The 21988-nt window shown below is 44.9% G+C and overlaps 1 protein-coding gene across 1 annotated transcript in view; it reads left to right on the top strand.

Annotated features, from left to right (window-relative positions):
- The first annotated feature begins 2658 nt into the window (after positions 1 to 2658).
- The window catches only part of tmem235b (transmembrane protein 235b), a 97439-nt gene continuing 78109 nt past the window's right edge, over positions 2659 to 21988 (top strand). The window contains exon 1 of the mRNA XM_072242715.1: positions 2659 to 2842. Coding sequence (XP_072098816.1) covers positions 2659 to 2842 — 184 coding nt within the window. The remainder of the gene's footprint in view (positions 2843 to 21988) is intronic.

The raw sequence follows: 21988 nt of genomic DNA, 5'->3' as shown, positions 1-21988 counted from the left end.
TCAGAACTCTCACCATACCGGTGGTTCCTGATGCACTGAAAGCTTCCAGCATTTTCTGTTTTATTTTTAATTTCAGATTTCCAGTGTCTGTCCGTTTCTCTTTTACTGAGCGAGTGAGCCGACCAGCAGTCCACAGGTTAGCTCTCTGCCACGGCTATCAGACTTCAGAACCAACCAGCCCTTGGACATCCTCTGACTGTGCTGTTGCCAATTTCTCAGTCTCGTAATTCTACCTGTGTTCCATGATTGACACTTCAGCATTTTTCACTGCTTCGGTCTGCACTTCTGTCCACGGACCATTCTGTTGTTTTATCTGTTTTATTTATTTAGTGGAATAGGCCCTTCCAGTCCTTCGAACTGCACCATCCCACCTATTTAACCCTATCCTAATTGTGGGGCAATTTACAATGAACAATTAACCTACTAACTGGTGAGCCCGTGGACTGTGGGAGGAAACCAGAGCACTTGGAGGAAACCAGAGCACCCGGAGGAAACCAGAGCATCTGCAGGAAACCAGAGCACCTGGAGGAAACCAGAGCACCCGGAAGAAACCGGAGCACCCGAAGGAGACCGGAGCACCCGGAGGAAACCAGAACACCCGGGGGAAGCCAGAGAACCCGGAGAAGACCGGAGCACCTGGAGGAGACCGGAGCAACCGGAGGAGACCGGAGCACCTGGAGGAAACCGGAGCACCCGGGGAAACTGGAGTACCTGGAGGAAACCGGAGCACCCGGGGGAAACCGGAGCACCCAAAGGAAACCAGAGCACCCGGGGGAAACCGGAGGAAACCGGAGCACCTGGGGGAACCGGAGCACCCGGGGGAACCAGAGCACCCGGAGGAGACCGGAGCACCCGGCGGAGACCAGAGCACCCGGAGGAGACTGGAGCACCCGAAGGAAACTGGAGCACCCGGGGGAAACCAGAGCACCCAGGGGAAACCGGAGCACCCGGAGGAAATGGAGGCACCCGGAGGAAACCGGAGCACCCAGGGGAAACCAGAGCACCCAGAGGAAACCAGAGCACCTGGAGGAAACTGGAGAACCCAAAGGAAACCGGAGCACCCCGAGGAAACCAATTTCCCCCAAGATCAATAAAATATGACTATGACTAAACCAGAGCACCCGGAGGAAACCCATGCGGTCATGGGGAGAATGTACAAACTCATCACAGGCGGTGGCCGGAATTGAAACAGGTCACTGGTACTGTAAAGCGTTGTGCTAACCACTATGACACCGTGCTGCCCCACAGTTTAATTTTATTATCAACACAAGAAATTCTGCAGATGCTGTAAATTGAGAGCAACATAAAAATGCCGGAGGGACTCAGCAGGCCAGGCAGCATCTATAGAAAGGCACTACGGACAGAGGCTCTTCGTCAGGACATTCCCCCTCCAATCTTTCCCTTCCTCCTACCTACTTATTCTGGCTTCTGTCCTCTTCCTTTCCAGTCCTCACAAAGAGTCTGAGCCTGAAACATCAACTGTTTATTCCTCTCCAAGGTACTGCCTGGCCTGCTGAGGTCCTCCACCATTTTTACGTGTAACTGGGTATTTATGATCGATTGTTCACCATGTGAGCGAGGAACTTCAGTGAACGCTGGTCTTTGCCACAGGCCAAGTCTTTATGTATATTTAAGGCAGAGGTTGATTGATTCTTCATTGGTCAGGGCATGAAGGAATACAGGGAGAAGGCAGGAGGTTGGGGCTGAGTAAAATTGAATCAAGCCATGATGAAATGGCAAAGCAGATTCGATGGGCCAAATAGCCTAATTCTGCTCCTCTATCTTATGGCATGCGATATTAAACTAAATCTGATCATACTGTAAAGTTCTGTCGGTACCGCTGGTTAAGGACACTGAGAAAGGGAAATGGGAAGCACGCTTTCCACAGTTAAATTGAGATTGAGACCTCAACAGCCGGAGACAACTCTTCTTTAAAATTGCTTTTAACGCTTTCCTTTCCATCGGTGACTGACAGTGAAAACCTCCAGGTTGCAATGAACCATCCGTAAAACAGCGAGCTACCGTAGGGTTTCCACCTGGAACGTCAACAATTCCTTTCCCACCACAGATGCTGCTCCTACAAACTGCCTGTGACTCCTAATTCCAGCGTCTGCAGCCTGTTAGATGTCCGGACCACCGAGCAGTATCGAAACCCGAGCAACACACACACACACAGATGCTGGAGGAGCTCAGCAGACCGGGCAGCATCTGTGGAGAGGAACAAAGAGTCGACATTTCGGGCCGAGATCCCTCATCGGGATTGGCCTGCTGTCCCTGCCCTGGGACCCACGGCCGACGTATGACAAGAGTATGTGTTCAGATCGCTAACATTAGACCATCGCTGGATTAACTAAAGGGCAACCTTCCAGATGGGACACTCAACGCTTCCGGTTCGTTCAGATCATCTTGACGCCGATAACCAGCAAGAAGAATAAAGTAGATGTCCCAAAACTTGTAACCGAGGGAAAGGACGGGGTATTTATTATCAATTGGTAAGTAATTTTCATTTGAGCCCTGTCCCTTGCTCCTGGATGGGATGGGAAATTCGATCGATCAGAAGAGGAAGCGAACCGACTGGGGAGATGCAGCGGGTGTGGGGAGGGGTGGTCTCAAGCCAACAAAATGATCTCGCCCGACACAGCCTGCGAGACTCGGTACATGATGGCTCTCGGAACGGTCTGCGTGACCGCCGGGTTAACGGGGCTCCTAAGTTTCGTGTTCCTGACGGTCGCGATCGCCACGGATTATTGGTACGTTATCGACGTGTCGGATTCCCGTTACAACAATGGGGAGGGCTGGGAAGACTTAAACTCCCATTCTGGGCTGTGGAGAATCTGCGAAGGTAAAATATCCTAGCGATATCCGACTAACCAGCAGTCATTGTGATGTTATTGCATTGATGTGTATTTTAAAATCTTAATTGCCGAGTATTTCCTGGGAGGTTTGTCCCTTTTATTCTACTGGAACCGCTTATAACAGCAGATAATATTTTATAACATTTGCGATAGTTCCTTAGTCGCGCAGTGTGTTGTCGGAGTTGACTTTCCGCGGCATTCTCCAGACTAGCTGTAATGGAATTATTGTTGTTGTTACATGGGAGGGAATTAATCTTCCGAGGTGAGTACGGGTTCTCAGAGATAATTACCAGCGGCTGCCGTTTCCCCCGGCTACATGTTGGAATTCAGAATCTATTCCCCCGCATTGTGTATGATCAATCAAGTTTACCAGCAGCGGTGGGTGCGCTCCCGAAAGATAGAGATATATAAACCCGGGCCATTCCCAGATGAATCCCGTCGCCAATCGGGATTAAATCTCAGAATTTTACCTTCCCTTAATCGGGAAGAACCAAACCAGGAAATTTTAACATGCCGAACAGCTATTGACAAATTTGTTGAGTAATGTAAGAAAGGCAAAGATTGCTCCGAATCCTCCGGTCAGCCGCTCTCGCAACAGTTCTGATGTTAACGAGGCAGATCATCCCTTCCCTCTGTATCTTTGGGACGAGTATATATAAAAAAAATACGATGCACTGGTTAAGAGGTTTTAAACTAGAAACCACTGCTGATTAGTGCCGGACGCCACTGGGAGGATGAGATTGAGCAAGCTGCGGTTTGAATGAGAGAGGAGAATTCGAGGTTTGTCATGCGGGGATTTATGCTGGATTCCAATTAACACTTCACGACATTGATCGTGATAGAGTGGTGGGATGGCCCTGGACCGCTAACCATTTAAACACAGCCTGAACCAGTGGTCCAATTATGAAGCAAGTGAAATCTCGCTGGGTACAGGATTAAAACAGGTATGGGGTAGGTGGCACTGGGTCAATAATCGTGCCTGTTGAAATGAGGTCCATAATTTGAGGTCCATAAATTATCATCTGGTCCCAGAAAGCAATCGAGTGAAGATATAAAAGACTGCAGTTACGGAAATTTGGAGCCAAAGAGAAACAAACTGCTGGAGGAACTCAGCGGTCCAGTAGAATCTGTGCAGGGAAATTAACAGCCAGCGTTTCCAGTGAATCTTCCTCATGGCAAGTGCGACCCTCCACGGGGAAGGAGATGCAAACAGCAGCGCATGGAACCCCAACTGTGAAATCTTGGATAGATGCCACAAAACATCTACAGTCTACGGTTAGAATAAAAGTTAAATTATTTCTCCTAATCACTTTGGCTTCGCTGCAGATTAACTGGTCTATTTTTTGAGTCCAAGGACACCCCCACTTGTGATCTCAGGATCTGTCTCACCAATTAGTGAAAGCTCCCAACGTGGATAATTTCACACGTTCTCGAGTTGTACTCCACCAGCTACCTTCTTGCCCAGTCACAGATGGTTCTGGCTGAAGTACGTAGTCCCAATATCAAGTTGAAGTTTCTTGCCATTCAGCCGTAGACATGCACACAGTTCAGCGGAACAGCCTTTCTCTGGGACCACAGTAATATATCACACACAGCACATGAAATTAATACAATGATATTAATAGAACAAAAATTATTCTGTAGATGTACACGCTGACATAAAGTGCCTATACAACGTATACTTAAATATACAACGGTTTAATACACTGCCGCTGTCATAAGTAGTGTACAGGGTTGTCGCACTGTCAGCACCCATTTGCATTCAAGTTCCTCAAAGGATGCTCTCAATCTCACCGCCTTTAATTCTCCACAAAAGTTATTCAGAGTGGGACTGAGAGGGGCGGGTGACGGGCAACTGGAAGCTCGCGAGAGCTTCTGCAGACTAAATGGAGATTCTCGGCACAACTGTCACCCAGTCGGTGATTGACTTCTTCAGCATAGAGGAGACCACCGTCAGGAGCTTGGAATGCAGTGCGCTAGACGGGAAGAAGAGCAACCAAACTACTGCTTTATCCAGAAGGAATGCTTACAACGCTGGATGGTGTCTCGAGGGTTCCCCAACCTCTTTTTACGCCATGGACCTCTAACATTAACCGAGGGTCTCGTGGACCCCGGGTTGGGAAACGCCAGAAGGGAAGAGGTGAAAGAATATGTGCTATGCCTTGTGCGTTTGCAGGAGAACGTGCCGTGAGAAGGTAGTGGAGGCGGAATTGCAAATAGGAGAGTAGTGAAGGGAACAGTCTCTTCACAATGCTGGGAGAAGACGTATCTGTTGGTGGAGTGCCATTAAAGATGGTGGAAACTGTGACGGATGAACTAATGGATGTACAAGATGGTGGGATAGAATACGAACATCAAATGAACCGCGTTGTTGCTCTGATGGGGATGAGAAGCGGTTAACATACCCTTATCGCTTTCCTACACGGATTACGGTCTTCTGCACAGTTCCGGTGAAGTTCAACACCAGGGTCTGGAGTTCCCTATAAGCTGCCGCACAGTAACCGAAATGCTCCCGCGCACATAGCCGTTGTTGCCACTAATATAAGTTTGAATTTGGAAAAGAGAATGTTGTACGATTGACAAAAACATACTCAACTGCTATGACGAACTACGACGAAGGCGTTGCCTCAAAAATATCGCAGCATTACCGTGATTTGAAATTTGTCGTTTCTGAGAAGGTTAAAACTGGTTCAGTTAAGATGTTCACCGATATGTTGAACAATGGTTTTAAAAAAGAAGAATGTGAAGAACCGTCAATTCCTGCTGACATCCTTGGAACATTTCAAGCTTCTAGTGCTGACTGTGAACGCGGATCCAGTCTTGGCATTCCAGCAAATGTAAATCCAGAAACAGACTAAAAATGATTTGGATGATCTAATGAGGATTAAGGCGTTATCTTTCACCTGGATGCGAAATCAATCTGTACGGTGTTTATAAACAACCGGTTTGAATAAAGAGACAAGAAAAAATTACAAACGTAAAAGATTTTTTGTTGTACTGTATTTAATCATACAATTCAATTAATAAATAAAATCAAAAATATCTGATATTCGATTTTCATTCTAAATATTCAATGTATGCATGTTACAAAAAAAAACCTTTTAAAGTTCCGCGAAGTTTTCAGGCCGCGTCAACAACTATCTGCTCAGAGCGATGGTTGGTCCAAGCAGTTGTAAAAAAAATAGAGGAAACGTTGCCAGAGTCCGGCTGAAACGGACCCGAAAGTGTGATGGTGCTGTGCGGCTGAAACGGACCTGAAGGGGATACATCGGGGACCGCTCAGTGGGAACTGAAAGGGTGATGCAGCGGAGGCGCCAAAGAGGATCTAAGGAGGATGCATCAGGGGTGTCGCTAAAGCGGACCTACTAGGACGATGGTGTGGTGGCGATTAAGCGGACCTGAAAATTATACACCTGGGTAGCCCTAAAGCGGACCTGAAAGGTATACACTTGGTTCCCCCTAAAGCTTACCTGAGAGAGATACGTCAGATTGCCGCTAAAGCGGATCTGTAAAGGATGCACCAGGTACGCGCTGAAGCGAACTGAGGACGGACGTTGCGAAAGCGAAGCTAAAAAGAATACACCACGGTGCCGCTCAGAGGGAACTGAGGACGGAGCTGAAGAGATCCTAAATGCGGATAAGATCGGAGTCTCGCAAAAGCAGATCGTGAAGCAGATGGCGCGGTGGCGCAACCAAACCTGAAAGGGATCCATCAGGATGCCGTTAAAGCGGATCTGGAAGGGATCCGAAACCGCTAAAGCGGATCTGGAAGGGATCAATAAGGGAGCTGCTAAAGAGGACCTGAAATAGATCCACCAGGGAGCTGCTAAAGTGTATCTGTAAGGGTGACTATTGAAAAAAATTATTATTCATTGACAGGACGTGGGCGTCGCCAGCATTTATTTGCCCATCTCTAGTTGCCCTTGAGAAGGTGGCGATGAGCTGTCTTCTTGAAACCTTCTTGCGCCGTGGCATTCAAACAGACCCGAAGGGAAGATGGCCAATTATTTCAATTTTGAAATAAGAAAAAACAACATTAAAATTGAGAGAATGACCACGACACTACGACTGCTAGCATTGTCATTTACAAAGATGGGAGCCGCCGACATTGCGAAGTATTTTATTGCGCCGTTAAGTGGGCGCGTAAAGTGCGAACAGATGTTCCCAGGGAAATGCATTGTAGCAAGGTGAAGGTTGTTTAGGGTGCACTCCATGGGGTTTTGGATAGGTTTGTCGCATGAGACAGGTTGGATAACGGAATCATGGTTGACAAGCAAGATGGGAGATTTAGTTAAGGGGAGGCATTCTTAAAGAACAGGAAGGGATCCTGAAACTTATAAGGTAGCCAGGAAGGAGCTCGGGGTGGGACTTAGAGAAGCTAGAAAAGGACACGAGGAGGCCTTGGTGATGAAGATTAAGGAAGACCCCAAGGCATTCTAGACTTAGCTGAAGAACAAGAGGATGACTAGAGTGAGGGTAGGACCACACAGGGATAAAGGGAGAAACCTGTGCCTCAGGGCAGAAGAGGAAGGGGAAAGTCCTTAATGAATACTTCGCTTCATTATTCGCCATGGAGGTTGCCCTTGAGGAATGTGAGGTAAGCGTAGAACAGGCTAACGTACTGGAGCATGTCGAGATGAAGAAAAAGGTAGTGTTGGACCTTCTGAAAGACATTTGGATAAATAAGTCCCTGGGCTCAGAAAGGAAATGCCCCAGGTTGCTATAGGAAGTGAAGGAAGAGATTGCTGGAGTGTTGTTAATGATCTTTGCATCCTCCCGGGTCCCAGGAGTGATTCCAAAAGATTGGAGGATGGCAATGTTGTTCCATTGTTCAAGAAAGTTAATAGGGATAATCTTGAGAATTATAGACCAGTGAGTCTGATATCAATGGTGGACAGACTATTGGAGAGGATTCTTATTGACGGGATTTACAAACCTTTGGAGGAGCAGTCTTATTAGAGATAATCAGCTTGACTTTGTGGAAGACAGGTCATGTCTCATGAGCTTGATTGAGTTTTTGAGATGGTTACAAAAGAAGTTGATGAAGGTAGAGCAGTGGATATGGTGTATACGATTTTAGCTGGGCATTTGGCAAGGTTCCCCATGGAAGGCTCATCAAGAAAGTTATGAGGCATGGGTCCATGGAAACTTGGCTGAGTGTCTCAGAATTGGCTTGTTCACAGAAGGCAAAGGGGTAGTAGAAGATGGAGTATTTTCTGCTTGGAGGTTGGTGAACAGTGGTGTTCCACAGGGGTAATTTCTGGGACCCTTACTCTTTGTAATTTTTATAAATGACTTGGATGAGGAAGTGGGAGTGTGGGTTGGTTAGTTTGCAGATCAAACTAAGGTTGATGATGTTCTGGGTAGGGAAACACCAGTATATAGAAGTTGCCCTCCAAGCCATAAACCATCCTGACCTGGAAACAAATCTCAGTTTCTTCAATGATGCTGGGCCAAATTATATAGACTTCCCTCATATAACATAGAACATGGCACAGTACAGGTCCTTCAGCCCACAATGTTGTGCTGACCTTTTAACCTATTCCAAGATCAGTCTAACTTTTGGCTCCAATGTTGCCCTCCATTTTTCTTTCACTAGGGGCACTTAAGAATCTCTTAGGCACATGGATGACAGAAAAATGGAGGGTTTTTAGGAGGGAAGCATTAGATATATCTTACAGTAGGTTAGAAGTCTAGCACAACATTGTGGGCTGAAGGGCCTGTACTGTGCTATAGTGGTTTATATTGTATCAATGTGCCTAGCTAAGAGACTCTTAAATGTCCCTAATGCCTCTTATCATCTTCTACATCTCTATCAAGTCACATCTCATCCTCCATCACTCCAAAGAGAAAAACCCAGCTCACTCAACTTATCTTCATAAGACATGCCCTCTAGTTCAGTTAGCATCCTGGTAAACCTCCTCTGTATCCCCTTGAAAGCCCCCACATCCTTCCTATAATGAGGTGACCAGAACTGAACCCAATATGTGGTCTCACCAGGGTTTTATAGAGCTGCAACATTACCTTGTGGCTCTTGAAGTCAGTCCCCTGACTAATGAAGGTCAACACACCATACACCTTCTTAATTACCCTATCAGGTTGTGCATCAATTTGAATCTAGTTTTCCTGAATATATTCAGCAGATCATAATAGAAACATAGAAAACCTACAGCATAATGCAGGCCCTTCGGCCCACAAAGCTGTTCTGAACATGTCCTTACCTTAGAACTACCTAAGGCTTACCCATAGCCCTCTATTTTTCTAAGCTCCATGTACCTATCCAGGAGTCTCTTAAAAGACCCTATCATTTTCGCCTCCACCACTGCCGCCGGCAGCCCATTCCACGCACTCACCACTCTCTGCGTAAAAAGCTTACCCCTGACATCTCCTCTGTATCTACTTCCAAGCACGTTAAAACTATGCCCTCTCGTGCTAGCCATTTCAGCCCTGGGAAAAAGCCTCTGACTATCCACACGATCAATGCCTCTCATTATCTTGTATACCTCTATCAGGTCACCTCTCATCCTCCGTCACTCCAAGGAGAAAAGGCTGAGTTCACTTAACTTATTCTCATAAGGCATGCTCCCCAATCCAGGCAACATCCTTATAAATCTCCTCTGCACTCTTTCTATGGTTTCCACATCCTTTCTGTAGTGAGGCAACCAGAACTGAGCACAGTTCTCCAAGTGGGGTCTGACCAGGGTCCTATATAGCTGCAACATTATCTCTCGGCTCTTAAGCTTAATCCCACGATTGATGAAGGCCAGTGCACCATATGCCTTCTTAACCACAGACTCAACCTGCATAGCAGCTTTGAGTGTCCTATGGACTTGGACCCAAAGATCCCTCTGATCCTCCACACTGCCAAGAGTCTTACCATTAATGCTATATTTTGCCATCATATTTGACCTACCAAAATGAACCACCTCACACTTACCTGGGTTGAACTCCATCTGCCACTTCTCAGCCCAGTTTTGCATCCTATCAATGTCTCGCTGTTACCTCTGAGAGCCCACCACACTATCCGCAACACCCCCAACCTTTGTGTCATCAGCAAATTTACTAACCCATCCCTCCACTTCCTCATCCAGGTCATTTATAAAAATCGCAGAGTAGGGGTCCCAGAACAGATCTCTGAGGCACACCACTGGTCACTGACCTCCATGCAGAATATGACCCACCTATGTTTGTACAATCACCCTTTGCCTTCTGTGGGCAATCCAGTTCTGGATCCACAGAGCAATGTTCCCTTGGCTCCCATGCCTCCTTACTTTCTCAATAAGCCTCACATGGTGTACCTTATCAAATGCCTTGTTGAAATCTACATCTACACCTACGGCTCTACCTTCATCAATGTGTTTAGTCACATCCTCAAAAAATTCAATCAGGCTCGTAAGGCACGACCTGCCTTTGACAAAGCCATGCTGACTATTCCTAATCATATTATGTCTCTCCAAATGTTCATAAATCCTGCCTCTCAGGATCTTCTCCATCAATTTACCAACCACTGAAGTAAGACTCACTGGCCTATAATTTCCTGAGCTATCTCTACTCCCTTTCTTGAATAAGGGAACAACACCTGCAACCCTCCAATCCTCTGGAACCTCTCCTGTCCTCATTGATGATGCAAAGATCATTGCCAGAGGCTCAGCAATCTCCTCCCTCACTTCCCACGGTAGCCTGGGGTACATCCCGTCCAGTCCCAGTGGCTTATCCAAATTGATGCTTTCCAAAAGCTCCAGCACATCCTCTTCCTTAATATCTACATGCTGAAGCTTTTCAGTCTGCTGCAAGTCACCCCTACAATTGCCAAGTTCATAGTTAAAGAATAAGGGAGGGTAGAAAGCGTTAACAGGTCTGAATAGCATCCAGCAAATCCTAAGCCTAGCCATCATGGGAGTCATTTCACACTAGAAGCAATGAAATCCTTTGTTTCACTTTTAGGAAAAACTCCAATTCAAAGAAATGTATCCAATACAAGGGCAAAAGATAATACAGTGTATGCCCTGGAGATTTGTTGAGGGGTTGGTCAATGATACGCCACACCACTCATGGATTAGTATAGGTCTGCAGTGTAACAATGATCATGATATAACTGGTGACCTTAGCTGGATTGCATTTGCCTGGCCCAATATGCATGGCTGCGACTTTTAACAGTGAGCTCAGTTTCCGAGCAGGATCCTGACATGAGTTGTTAACTTGCGATGTTTCACCAATGGTGAGTGTGCAACAGCTGATAAAATCTATCTGATTTCTCTTTGCTGAGAAATGGGCCAACCATATACTGTATTCCATCTGATAGGCTTGTTTATGACACTAAAAGCGCCTAGTTGGAATTGTTCTTGTCTTTTTGGGTGTTAAGTATTAATGATGTGCACACACATAAATGGCATGCAGGTCTAGCTCGAGCCTATGTACAGTGACTGTTCGGGGAGCACGCAGGACATAACGAAAAGCAGTGTATCATGTCAATTTGCTGTCAACATTATCATTTTGTATTCCAGTTCTCCCACAAGTGCCCTTCTTTAACCTCGCATGTTTGAACCAGTAGGGAGGATCAACTCTATCCACCTACACTTTTTAAAAGAATTGATAATTTCCAAGCTAATTGCTGGTTAATTGTTTTCCCTATGATTTTTCTTTGGTGCTTTCTTCAGTTATTTTGAGTTGAGAAGACCACAGGGTGAAGTTACATGGTGATCAGGACTTCTTAATGCTCCTGCACAACAGACTTACTCCAAAGTGTCAGTGAGTTAGTTGAAATAAAAACAGAAGCTGCTGGAAATATTCAGCAGATCAGGCAGCATCTGTGGAATGGGAACTTTTTTGGTCTTTGGGCCTTTTGTCAGAACAGGGAAAGAAAGAATCCTGAGTCCTGAAGAGGTGTCTCGGCCTCAGATGTTGACTGTTTGTTCGTTTCCATAGATGCTGCCTGACCTGCTGAGTTCCTCCAGCATTTCACATGCGTTGCTTTGGAATTCCAGCATCTACAAATTTTCTTGTGTTTAATAGGGATTGCAAGTTAGTTTTAAACTGCAAAGGAAGTAGGGGTCGAGGAATTGAATTGGTAGAAATAGGGATTACCTCCTATAGAACATAGAATATTACAACACAGGAACAGGCCATTCGGCCCACAATGTTGTGCTGAACTAATTACATTGGTAATCAAATGCTCAACTAAACTCTTTGACCATAATACAATAAGATATAAGAGCAGAATTGGGCCATTTGGCCCATCGGGTCTGCTTCACTAGTTCATCATGGCTGATCCAATTTTCCTCCCAGCCCCAATCTCCTGCCTTCTCCCCATATGCCTTCATGCCCTGACAATCAAGAATCTATTAAGCTTTGCCTTAAATATACGTAAAGACTGGGCCTCCACAGCTGCCTGTGGCAACAATTTCCACAGATTCACACTCTCTGACTAAAGAAATTCCTCCTCATCTCAGTTCTAAATGGACCTCCCTCTATTCTGAGGTTGTGTCCTCTGGTTTTAGACTCTCTCACCGTAGGAATCAACCTCTCCACATCCACTCTATCAAGGACTTTCACCATTCAATAGGTTTCAATGAGGCCACCTGTTACTCTTCTGAATTCAAGTGAATACAGGCCCAGAGCCATCAAATGCTCTTCATATGACAAGCTTCAATCCTGGAATCATTTTCATGAACCTCCTATGAACTTTCTTGAGTTTCAGCACATCCTTTCTAAGATAAGAGGCCCAGAACTGTTCATAATACTCCAAGTGAGGCCTCACCAGTACTTCATAAAGTCACAACGTTACAGACTTGCTTTATTTTCTAGTCCTCTTGAAATGAATGCTAACATTGCATTTGTCTTTCTCATCACAGACTCAACCTGCTAATTAAGTTTCAGGGAATCCTGCACAAGGACTCCCAAGTCCCTTTGTGCCTCCATTTAGAAAATAGTCAACACTTTCATTTCTTCTACCAAAGTGCATGACCATACACTTCCCTACACTGTATTCCATCTGTCAGTTCTTTGCCCATTCTTCTAATCTGTCTAAGTCCTTCTGTAGCCTCTCTACTTCCACAAAACTACCTGCCCCTCCACCTATCTTCATATCGTCTGCAAACTTTGCAACAAATCCATCAATTCTGTCATCCAAGTTATTGATATATAACGTAAAAAGGATTGTTTCCAACACAGACCCCTGTAGAACACCATCAGTCACTGGCAGCCAATTGGAAAAAGCTCCTTTTATTCCCACTCTTTGTTTCCTTCCATTCAGCCACTGCTTTATCCATGGTAGAATCTTTCCTGTAATACCATGGGCTCGTAGCTTGTTAAGCAGTCTCATGCGTGGCACCTTGTCAAATGCCTTCTGAAAATCCAAGTACACAATATCAACTGATTCTCCTTTTTCTATTCTGCTTGTTATTTCTTCAAATAATTCCGACAGATTTGTCCAACAAGATTTTCCCTTGAGGAAACCATGCTGACTATGGCCTATTTTATCATGTGCCTCTAAGTACTCTGACACCACATCCTTAATAATCAACTCCAACATCTTCCCAACCACTGAGGTCAGACTAACTGACCTACACTTTCCTTTCCTCTGCCTCTCTCCCTTCTTGAAGAGTGGAATGACATTTGCAATTTTCCAGTCTTCCAGAACCATTCCAGAATCTAGTGATTCTTGAAAGGTCATTACTAATGCCTGCACAATCTCTTCAGCCACCTCTTTCAGAATGCTGGGGTGGACAACATCTGATCCAGGTGACTTATCTACCTTCTGACCTTTCAGTTTCCCAAGAACCTTCTCTCTATAGAAGTGGTAACTTCACACACTTCATAAGCCCTGACACCTGGAACCGCGTTTCCTATGCAATGTCTATATCCTTCCATCTCCTGCACATTCATGAGCCTGACTAAAAGCCCCTTGACTGCCCTCATCGCATTTACCTCCACCACCAATCCTAGCACCCATAACCATCTGTGTAAGAGAACTTGCCCAACACGTCTCCTTTGTACTTTCCTCCTCTTGAGAAGTTGCAGCAAGGTAAGGCTAAGATAATGTCCAGGTAAGGACAGTTTACAGATCGTGTGCAGTCAACCCTGGCAAGAAAGCTCTTTGAAGAGCATAGCTTCCCTTTGCAGAGCCGGGGGCCTGAGCCATTAGGCTTACAGAGACAAGGTAAGGATGTAATTGAAGGATGCAAGGCACACACCAACCAGGGAACAATTGCTTTATTAAATTTGAAGTATCGTTGGTTGTTAGCTTGTAGTTTCTAATGACTGTATTGTGAATGATTAATTGTGCAAATAAGGAATTTGAAAATACATGAAGTTACCAAATGATGAATATACGTATCCAGCTAGTCAATTCTGTATAAAAATGACATTTGTTTGTTCAGGCTTCAGAACAGTGTAATTACAGGAGCCACACTGTTCTCCATGTTCACAAGTAAATAGAGTGGGATTGAGGAATGAGTGTGGGTTTTCAGAATCCAGTTAATCAGCAACGACACTCTAGCTTAAGAGCACAAACTCTGGTCTTGGACATTTTGATCGTAGATTCACTGCACAGAAACAGGCCCTTCAGCCCATCTAGCCCATGCTGAATTAATAAACTGCCTAGCCCCATCGACCTGCACCTGGACCATATCCTCTGTTTCAAAAAGATACTGGCTGTTTGCTCTATGTATGCCTCTTATGACCTTATGGACTTCTAACTAAAGAGATTCTGCGGATGCTGGAAGGAGTAGAACAGCATTCACAAAATGCTGGAGGAACTCAGCAAGCCACCATGAGAGGAATTGTTGAGTTCCTCCAGAATCTTGAGCATGTTGCTCCTATGAATAACTATCAGGCCTCCTTTCAGCTCCCCACCCACTCCAGAGAAGACAATGCAATTTTATGGGATGGACCTGGCCTGGAAGGTTCAATGTAGACTCTAATCCCTTTTATTTTTTTTTACAGCTGTGCAGATCAACCACTGCTCTGAGCATGGCGTGGCACTGTAACTGTTTTTTTCTGTAAAACGCATGCTATGAATAAACAGTGAAAAATCATATACTTTTGATTTTCTTTATTCCTTGAAGGGTATGATGAAATACTGTACAACAAGGAAAACTTTTCATGTTCTGTAAAATTTTTCTCACCTGTCTTTATTCGAGCTGCGCAGCAACAAAGGCCATGTGCATGGGGGCATTTCGGTAACTGTGCGGCCGTGCAGCGGTGCAGCTTAAAGGGAGCAGTGAGTGTGGCTGGCAGGGAGTCTATGTCACTGAGTGGGAAGGCACATACTGTGCCGGGTGCGACTTCTCCACTGCTACATCAGGCTCAATGTCTGATTAAATGTTCTGAGTAAGACTCCGTGCTTCTACTTTCTTAGAAGCCGAAGGAGAATTGACATACCGCCAAATACTCTAACACACAGCTGCAGGAACACTATTGAAAGCATCTGCTGGGCTGGTTGCTTCATGAACTGGTTAAGCAGTTTCAGCACAAATGAACACAGAAGGCTGAAGGAGGGGTGGAGAGTGCATTGAAGGCATAGGTTCCACAAGAAGCACTCCCTCAGGAAGGTGACATCTGTCATTGAGAATGCCTTCCATCCAGGAGATCTCATTGAACCTCTCGAATATTGAAAGAACGTGGGCGTGGAGAGGATGTTTCCTGTAGTGAAGGAATCTAGGACCAGAGGGCACAGCCTCAGAGTAGAAGAGCATCTCTTTAGAACAGAGATGAGCAGGGATTTCTTTAGCCAGAGGCTGGGGAGTCTGTGGATTGCATTGCCACGGATGGCTGTGGAGACCAAGCCATTGAGTATATTTAAAGCGGAGGTTGATAGGTTCTTGATTAGCGAAAGGGCCTACCAAAGGTTACGGGGAGAAGGCAAGAGAATGAGGTTGAGAGTGATAATAAATCATCTGTGATGGAATGGCAGAGCAGGCTCGAGTTGGCTGAATGGCCCAATTCTACTCCTATGCCTCTGTGGTCTAAAACCCATGTCTTTGTCCACTCCTGCTGTCATGTTTTCCTGAACCTCCCACATTGATTCGCTTGCTGTCTTTGTTTTAGTAATAATGCTCCAGTAAGTGGCCTTGGGATATTTTTCTTTAATAAAAGTATAATCTAAATACATGTTGAATATAATTGCCTAGACATTGTGCCAGTACTGATTCATCAAAAGAAGGGGAGTTGGGTATGGAGAAATTAACGAACTTGAATCCTTGTTTAACTGTAACAGAAAATAAAACAGTGTTTTGTTGAGGTGATAGACTACAGGTGTCTAACAGAAACACAGCCTTATATAGATGAAAAATGTGTTTATGGGTGTAACGTTAATGAACAGTACTATGGTTACCAATTTAATTGCTTCAAGGATAATTTTAATCGCATCCTCTTGCGGAAGTGAAGGAAGGATCCACAATTATGACTGTACATGCTTGAATTAAATAGCTGATAGATGGGATTAAGTGAAATTGGCACCCACAACATTCAACAATGTATTTCACTTGATTTAATAGATGTTTGTTATGTTTTAGTTCTAGCTTCAGGACATAAAAATAGTATTGATTTTAAATACTATTTAGTTTGCCTCCCAGGTGCCAGGTGCAGGGGTCCGGGATGTTCCCGATTGTGTCGTGATACCTTGAAGTGGGAAGGTGAACAGCCAGAGGTCGGAGTACATATTGGTACCAACGATATAGGTAGGAAGAGGGAGGAGGTCCTGAAAACAGACTACAGGGAATTAGGAAAGAAGTTGAGAAGCAGGACCTCAAAGGTAGTAATCTCGGGATTACTGCCTTTGCCACATGACAGTGAGTACAGGAATAGAATGAGGTGGAGGATAAATGCGTGGCTGAGGGTTTGGAGCAGTGGGCAGGGATTCAGATTTCTGGATCATTGGGACCTCTTCTGGGACAGGTATGACCTGTACAAAAAGCACGGGTTGCACTTTAATCTGAGGGGGAACCAATATGCTGGCGGGAAGGTTTACTAAGGCTGTTGGGGAAAGTTTAAACTAGAATTGCTGGGGGTTGGGAACTGAACTGAAGTGACGGAGGAAAGGGAGGTTGGATCACAAATGGAGAAAGCTTGGAGGCAGTGTGAAAGGGAGGATAGGCAGGTGATAGAGAAGGGACGCGCTCAGATCGATGGTTTGAGATGTGTCTATTTTAATACAATGAGTATTATGAACAAAGCAGGTGAGCTTAGAGCGTGGATCAGCGCTTGGAGCTATGATGTTGTGGCCATTACAGAGACTTGGATGGCTCAGGGGCAGGAATGGCTACTTCAAGTGCCAGGCTTTAGATGTTTCAGAAAGGATAGGGTGGGATACAAAAGAGGTGGGGGTGTGACACTGTTCATCAGAGATAGTGTCATGGCTGCAGAAAAGGAGGAAGTCATGGAGGGGATGTCTACGGAGTCTCTGTGCGTAGAAGTTAGGAATAGGAAGGGGTCAATAAGTCTGCTGGGTGTTTTTTATAGACCACCCAATTGTAACAGGGACATTGAGGAGCAGATAGGGAGACAGATTCTGGAAAGGAGTAATAATAACAGGGTTGTTGCGTTGGGAGAATTTAATATGTTCCCAAATATTGATTGGCATCTCCCTAGAGTGAGGGGTCTAGATGGAGTAGAGTTCGTTAGGTGTGTTCAGGAAGGTTTCTTGACATAATATGTAGATAAGTCTACAAGAGGAGAGGCTGTACTTGATCTGGTATTGGGAAATGAACCTGGTCAGGTGTCGGGTCTCTTAGTGGGAGAGCATTTTGGAGATAATGATCATAATTCTATCTCCTTCACCAGAGCATTGGAGAGGGATAGGAACAGACAAGTTAGGGAAATGTTTAATTGGAGTAAAGGGAAATATGAGGCTATCAGACAGGAACTTGGAAGCAAAAATTGGAAACAGATGTTCTTAGGGAAACATACGGAAGAAATGTGGCAAATGTTCAGGGGATATTTGCGTGGGGTTCTGAGTAGGTATGTTCCAATGAGACATGGAAAGGATGGTGGGGTACAAGATCCATGGTGCACAAAGGCTGTTGTAAATCTAGTCAAGAAGAAAAGAAGAGCTTATGAAAGGTTCAAAAACTAGCTAATGATAGGAATCTAGAAGATTATAAGGCTAGCAGGAAGGAGCTTAAAAATGAAATTAGGAGAGTCAGAATGGGCCATGAGAAGGCATTGGCGGACAGAATTAAGGAAAACCCCAAAGCATCCTACCAGTATGTGAAGAGCAAGAGGATAAGATGTGAGAGAATAGGACCAATCAAGTGTGACAGTGGAAAAGTGTGTATGGAACTGGAGGAAATAGCGGAGGTATTTAATGAATACTTTGCTTCAGTATTCACTGCGGAAAAAGATCTTGGCGATTGTAGGGATGACTTGCAGTGCACTGAAAAGCTTGAGCATGTAGGTATTAAGGAAGAGGATGTGCTGGAGCTTTTGGAAAGCGTCAAGTTGGATACGTCACCAGGACTGATCGGGATGTACCACAGGCTACTGTAGGAAGCAAGGGAGGAGATTGTTGAGCCTCTGGCAATGATCTTTACATCATCAATAAGGATGGGAGAGGTTCAGGAGGATTGGAGGGTTGCAGATGTTGTTCCCTTATTCAAGAAAGGGAGTAGGGATAGCCTAGGAAATTATAGGCCAGTGAGTCTTACTTCAGTGGTTGGTAAGTTGATGGAGAAGATCCTGAGAGGCAGGATTTATGAACAATTGTAGAGTCATAATATGATTAGGAATAGTCAGCATGGCTTTGTCAAAGGCAGGTTGTGCCTTACAAGCCTGACTGAATTTTCTGAGGATGTGACTAAACACATTAATGAAGGTAGAGCCATAGATGTATATGGATTTTAGCAAGGCATTTGATAAAGTACCCCATGCAAGGCTTATTGAGAAAGTAAGGAGGCATGGGATCCAAGGGGACATTGCTTTGTGGATCCAGAACTGGCTTGCCCACAGAAGACAAAGAGTGGTTGTAGATGGGTCATATTCTGCATGGAGGCCGGTGACCAGCGGTGTGCCTCAGGGATATGTTCTGGGACCCCTACTCATTGTGATTTTTATAAATGACCTGGATAAGGAGGTGGAGGAAGGGTTAGTAAATTTGCTAGTGACACAAAGGTTGGGGGTGTTGTGGATAGTGTGGAGGGCTGTCAGAAGTTACAACAGGACATTGATAGGATGCAAAACTGGGCTGAGAAGTAGCAGATGGAGTTTAACCCAGATAAGTGTGAGGTGGTTCATTTTGGTAGGTCAAATATGATGGCAGAATATAGCATTAATGGTAAGACTCTTGGCAGTGCGGAGGATCAGAGGGATCTTGGGGTTCAAATCCATAGGACACTCAAAGCTGCTACGCAGGTTGACTCTGTGGTTAGGAAGGCATACGGTGTATTGGCCTTCATCAATCATGGGATTGAATTAGGGGCCGAGAGGTAATGTTGCAGCTATATAGGACCCTGGTCAGACCCCACTTGGAGTACTGTGCTCAATTCTGGTCACCTCACTACAGGAAGGACGTGGAAACCGTAGAAAAGGTGCAGAGGTGATTTACAAGGATGTTGCCTGGGTTGGGGAGCATGCCTTATGAGAATAGTTTGAGGTAACTTGGCCTTTTCTCCTTGGAGTAATGGTGGATGAGAGGTGACCTGATAGAGGTGTTCAAGATGACAAGAGACAGTGGATCGTGTGGATTGTCAGAGGCTTTTCCCCAGGGCTGAAATGGCTAGCACGAGAGGGCATAGTTTTAAGGTGCTTGGAGGTAGGTACAAAGGAGATGTCAGGGGTAAGTTTTTTACGCAGAGAGTGGCGAGTGCATGGAATGGGCTGCCGGTGGTGGTTGTGGAGGCGGAAACGATAGAGTCTTTTAAGAGGCTCCTGGATGACTACATGGAGCTTAGAAAAATAGCGGGCTATGGGTAAAGCCTAGGTAGTTCTAAGGTAGGGACATGTTCGGCACAGCTTTGTGGGCCAAAGGGCCTGTATTGTGCTGTATGTTTTCTATGTTTCTAAGTTTCTAAAGTTGTAACACTGGACTGTGCTGTTATCCATAGAGTCATCAACACACTCTTTGGGCACAGAATGTGTTATCAATAAAATTCTTTTGCTTTTGGAGTTTAAAACAGACCAACTATATGGATCTAAAATGGATAATAAAGGTCTCAGATCTACAACCAGCAGTAAATCTATTGATGAAGTAACTTCAGGCAGTGGTCTGCAGCTCCAGATAGAGATGTTAGAACATAGAATATTGAACAGTATAGGCCCTTCAGCCCACAATGCTATATCCAATTCTTTAATGTACTCCAAGCAATTTAATGCTTCCTTCCATTCTTCTTTCATCTGTGTGCCTATCTAAGAGTGTCATAACTGTCCCTAATATATCTGCCTTTACCACCACACCTGGCAGCGTGTTCTACGCATCCATCACTCTCTGTGTAAAGAATTTATCTCTGACACTCCCCCCCTCCCAAATACTTTCCTCCAAACATCTTAAAGGTATACCAACTCTGGAGGAACTCAGCAGGCCAGGCAGCATCTACGGAAAAGGGTAAACAGTCAACACTTTGGGCCAAGACCCTTCATCAGGATAAAAAAAGGCATATGTACTAGAGATTCTGCAGATGCTGGAAATCTTGAACAACACAATGCAGGTCAGGCAGCATCTACGGAGGGGAATAAACAGTTGACATTTTAGGCAAAGACCCTGTTTTGCCATAATGCTGCCACTGTTCACACTACCAACGGAATATGAAACTCCAAACCATCCAAAGCAGCAGTTCCAACCATTACAGGGTCACTAACTGTAGGGACCCCTAAGGTAGAGGGACGAGTTATAGATGAATCAAGTGGTATATCACTACTGCACTGAAACTGGCCCTCTGAGCCATCCAGTCCGTGCTGAACTGTCATTCTGTCTAATCTCAGCGATCCCCATCTGGACCATAGCCCTCCTATCTATATACTGATTCAAACCCCTTGCAAATGTTACAAATGAGCCTGCATTCACCACTTCTGCTCGTAGCTCGTTCCACACTCGCACCACCCTCTGAGTAACAAATGTCCCCCTTGGGCTCCTCATAAATATTTCACTTTTCACTCTTAATGATCTCTAGCTCCAATCTCACACAACCTCAGAAGAAAAGACCTGCTTGCATTTATCTATACCCCTCACAATTTTATATACCTCTGTCAAATCTCCCCACGTTCTCCTACACTCCAGGGACAAAAGTCCTAACCTATTCAACCTTTTCCTTTAACTTTGGTCCTCAAGTCCTGGCAATATTCTTGTAAATTTCCTCTGACATTCTCTGCACTATGTTCATTTCACACTAACGTAAGGAAGCGAATGTTGGACAACATCAACGCAGAATGAGGGAAGACTCGAAACTGCAGACGTGATTTTTGAGAAGAATGATGAATATATCATGAAAGGATGGAGTAACGAATCAGGAAGTATTGGGAAAAGCTGGAAGAAGAAGTCAGGAAACAGCAGCTGGAATTTCTGGGACATGCACTGAAGAAAGAGAAGATGGACCATCTTGCAGTGACAGGAAAAACCGATGGAAGAAAAAGTCGTGGTCAACAGTGCTTGACATTCATGAGCTACATCGAGACATGGACAGGCAGAAGTTTTGAAAAACTTTTTAGAACTTCTCAGATTAAAGACAGATGGAAAACCATGATTGCCCATGGCATACGACATGGCACATGATGATGATGATGACTCTTTCAATCTGCTTTGAAGGTTGTTGGAGGCATAAGCTAGCAAGGATGTAGAGAGAGAGAGAGTGATGGGGAAGGACTAAGTCTTGTTGCAGGTGCTACAAAAGGAGGGAGAGTATGGGAAGAAAAAATGGCGACATTCTGGACAGTGGAGGAGCTGGAAGCAAGAGCTCAGAGCAATGAAGTTCTGTACCCTCGATGATACTGCTTCCCCATGTGGTGCTGAACACAGAATATAGAGACATAATTGACAAGAATCAGTCAAAGTAAATTTATTTTCAAAGTACATATATGTCGCCATACACAACCTTGAGATTCATTTGCTTGTGGGCATACTTAATAAATCTATAGAATAATAACCATAACAGAATCAATGAAAGATCACACCAGCTTGGGTGTTCAACCGGTGCACAAAAGACAAT

Source organism: Mobula birostris, chromosome 24, assembly GCF_030028105.1.
Source record: "Mobula birostris isolate sMobBir1 chromosome 24, sMobBir1.hap1, whole genome shotgun sequence".
NCBI classification, from domain to species: domain Eukaryota; kingdom Metazoa; phylum Chordata; class Chondrichthyes; order Myliobatiformes; family Myliobatidae; genus Mobula; species Mobula birostris.
This window is presented reverse-complemented; position numbering and strand designations above follow the sequence as displayed.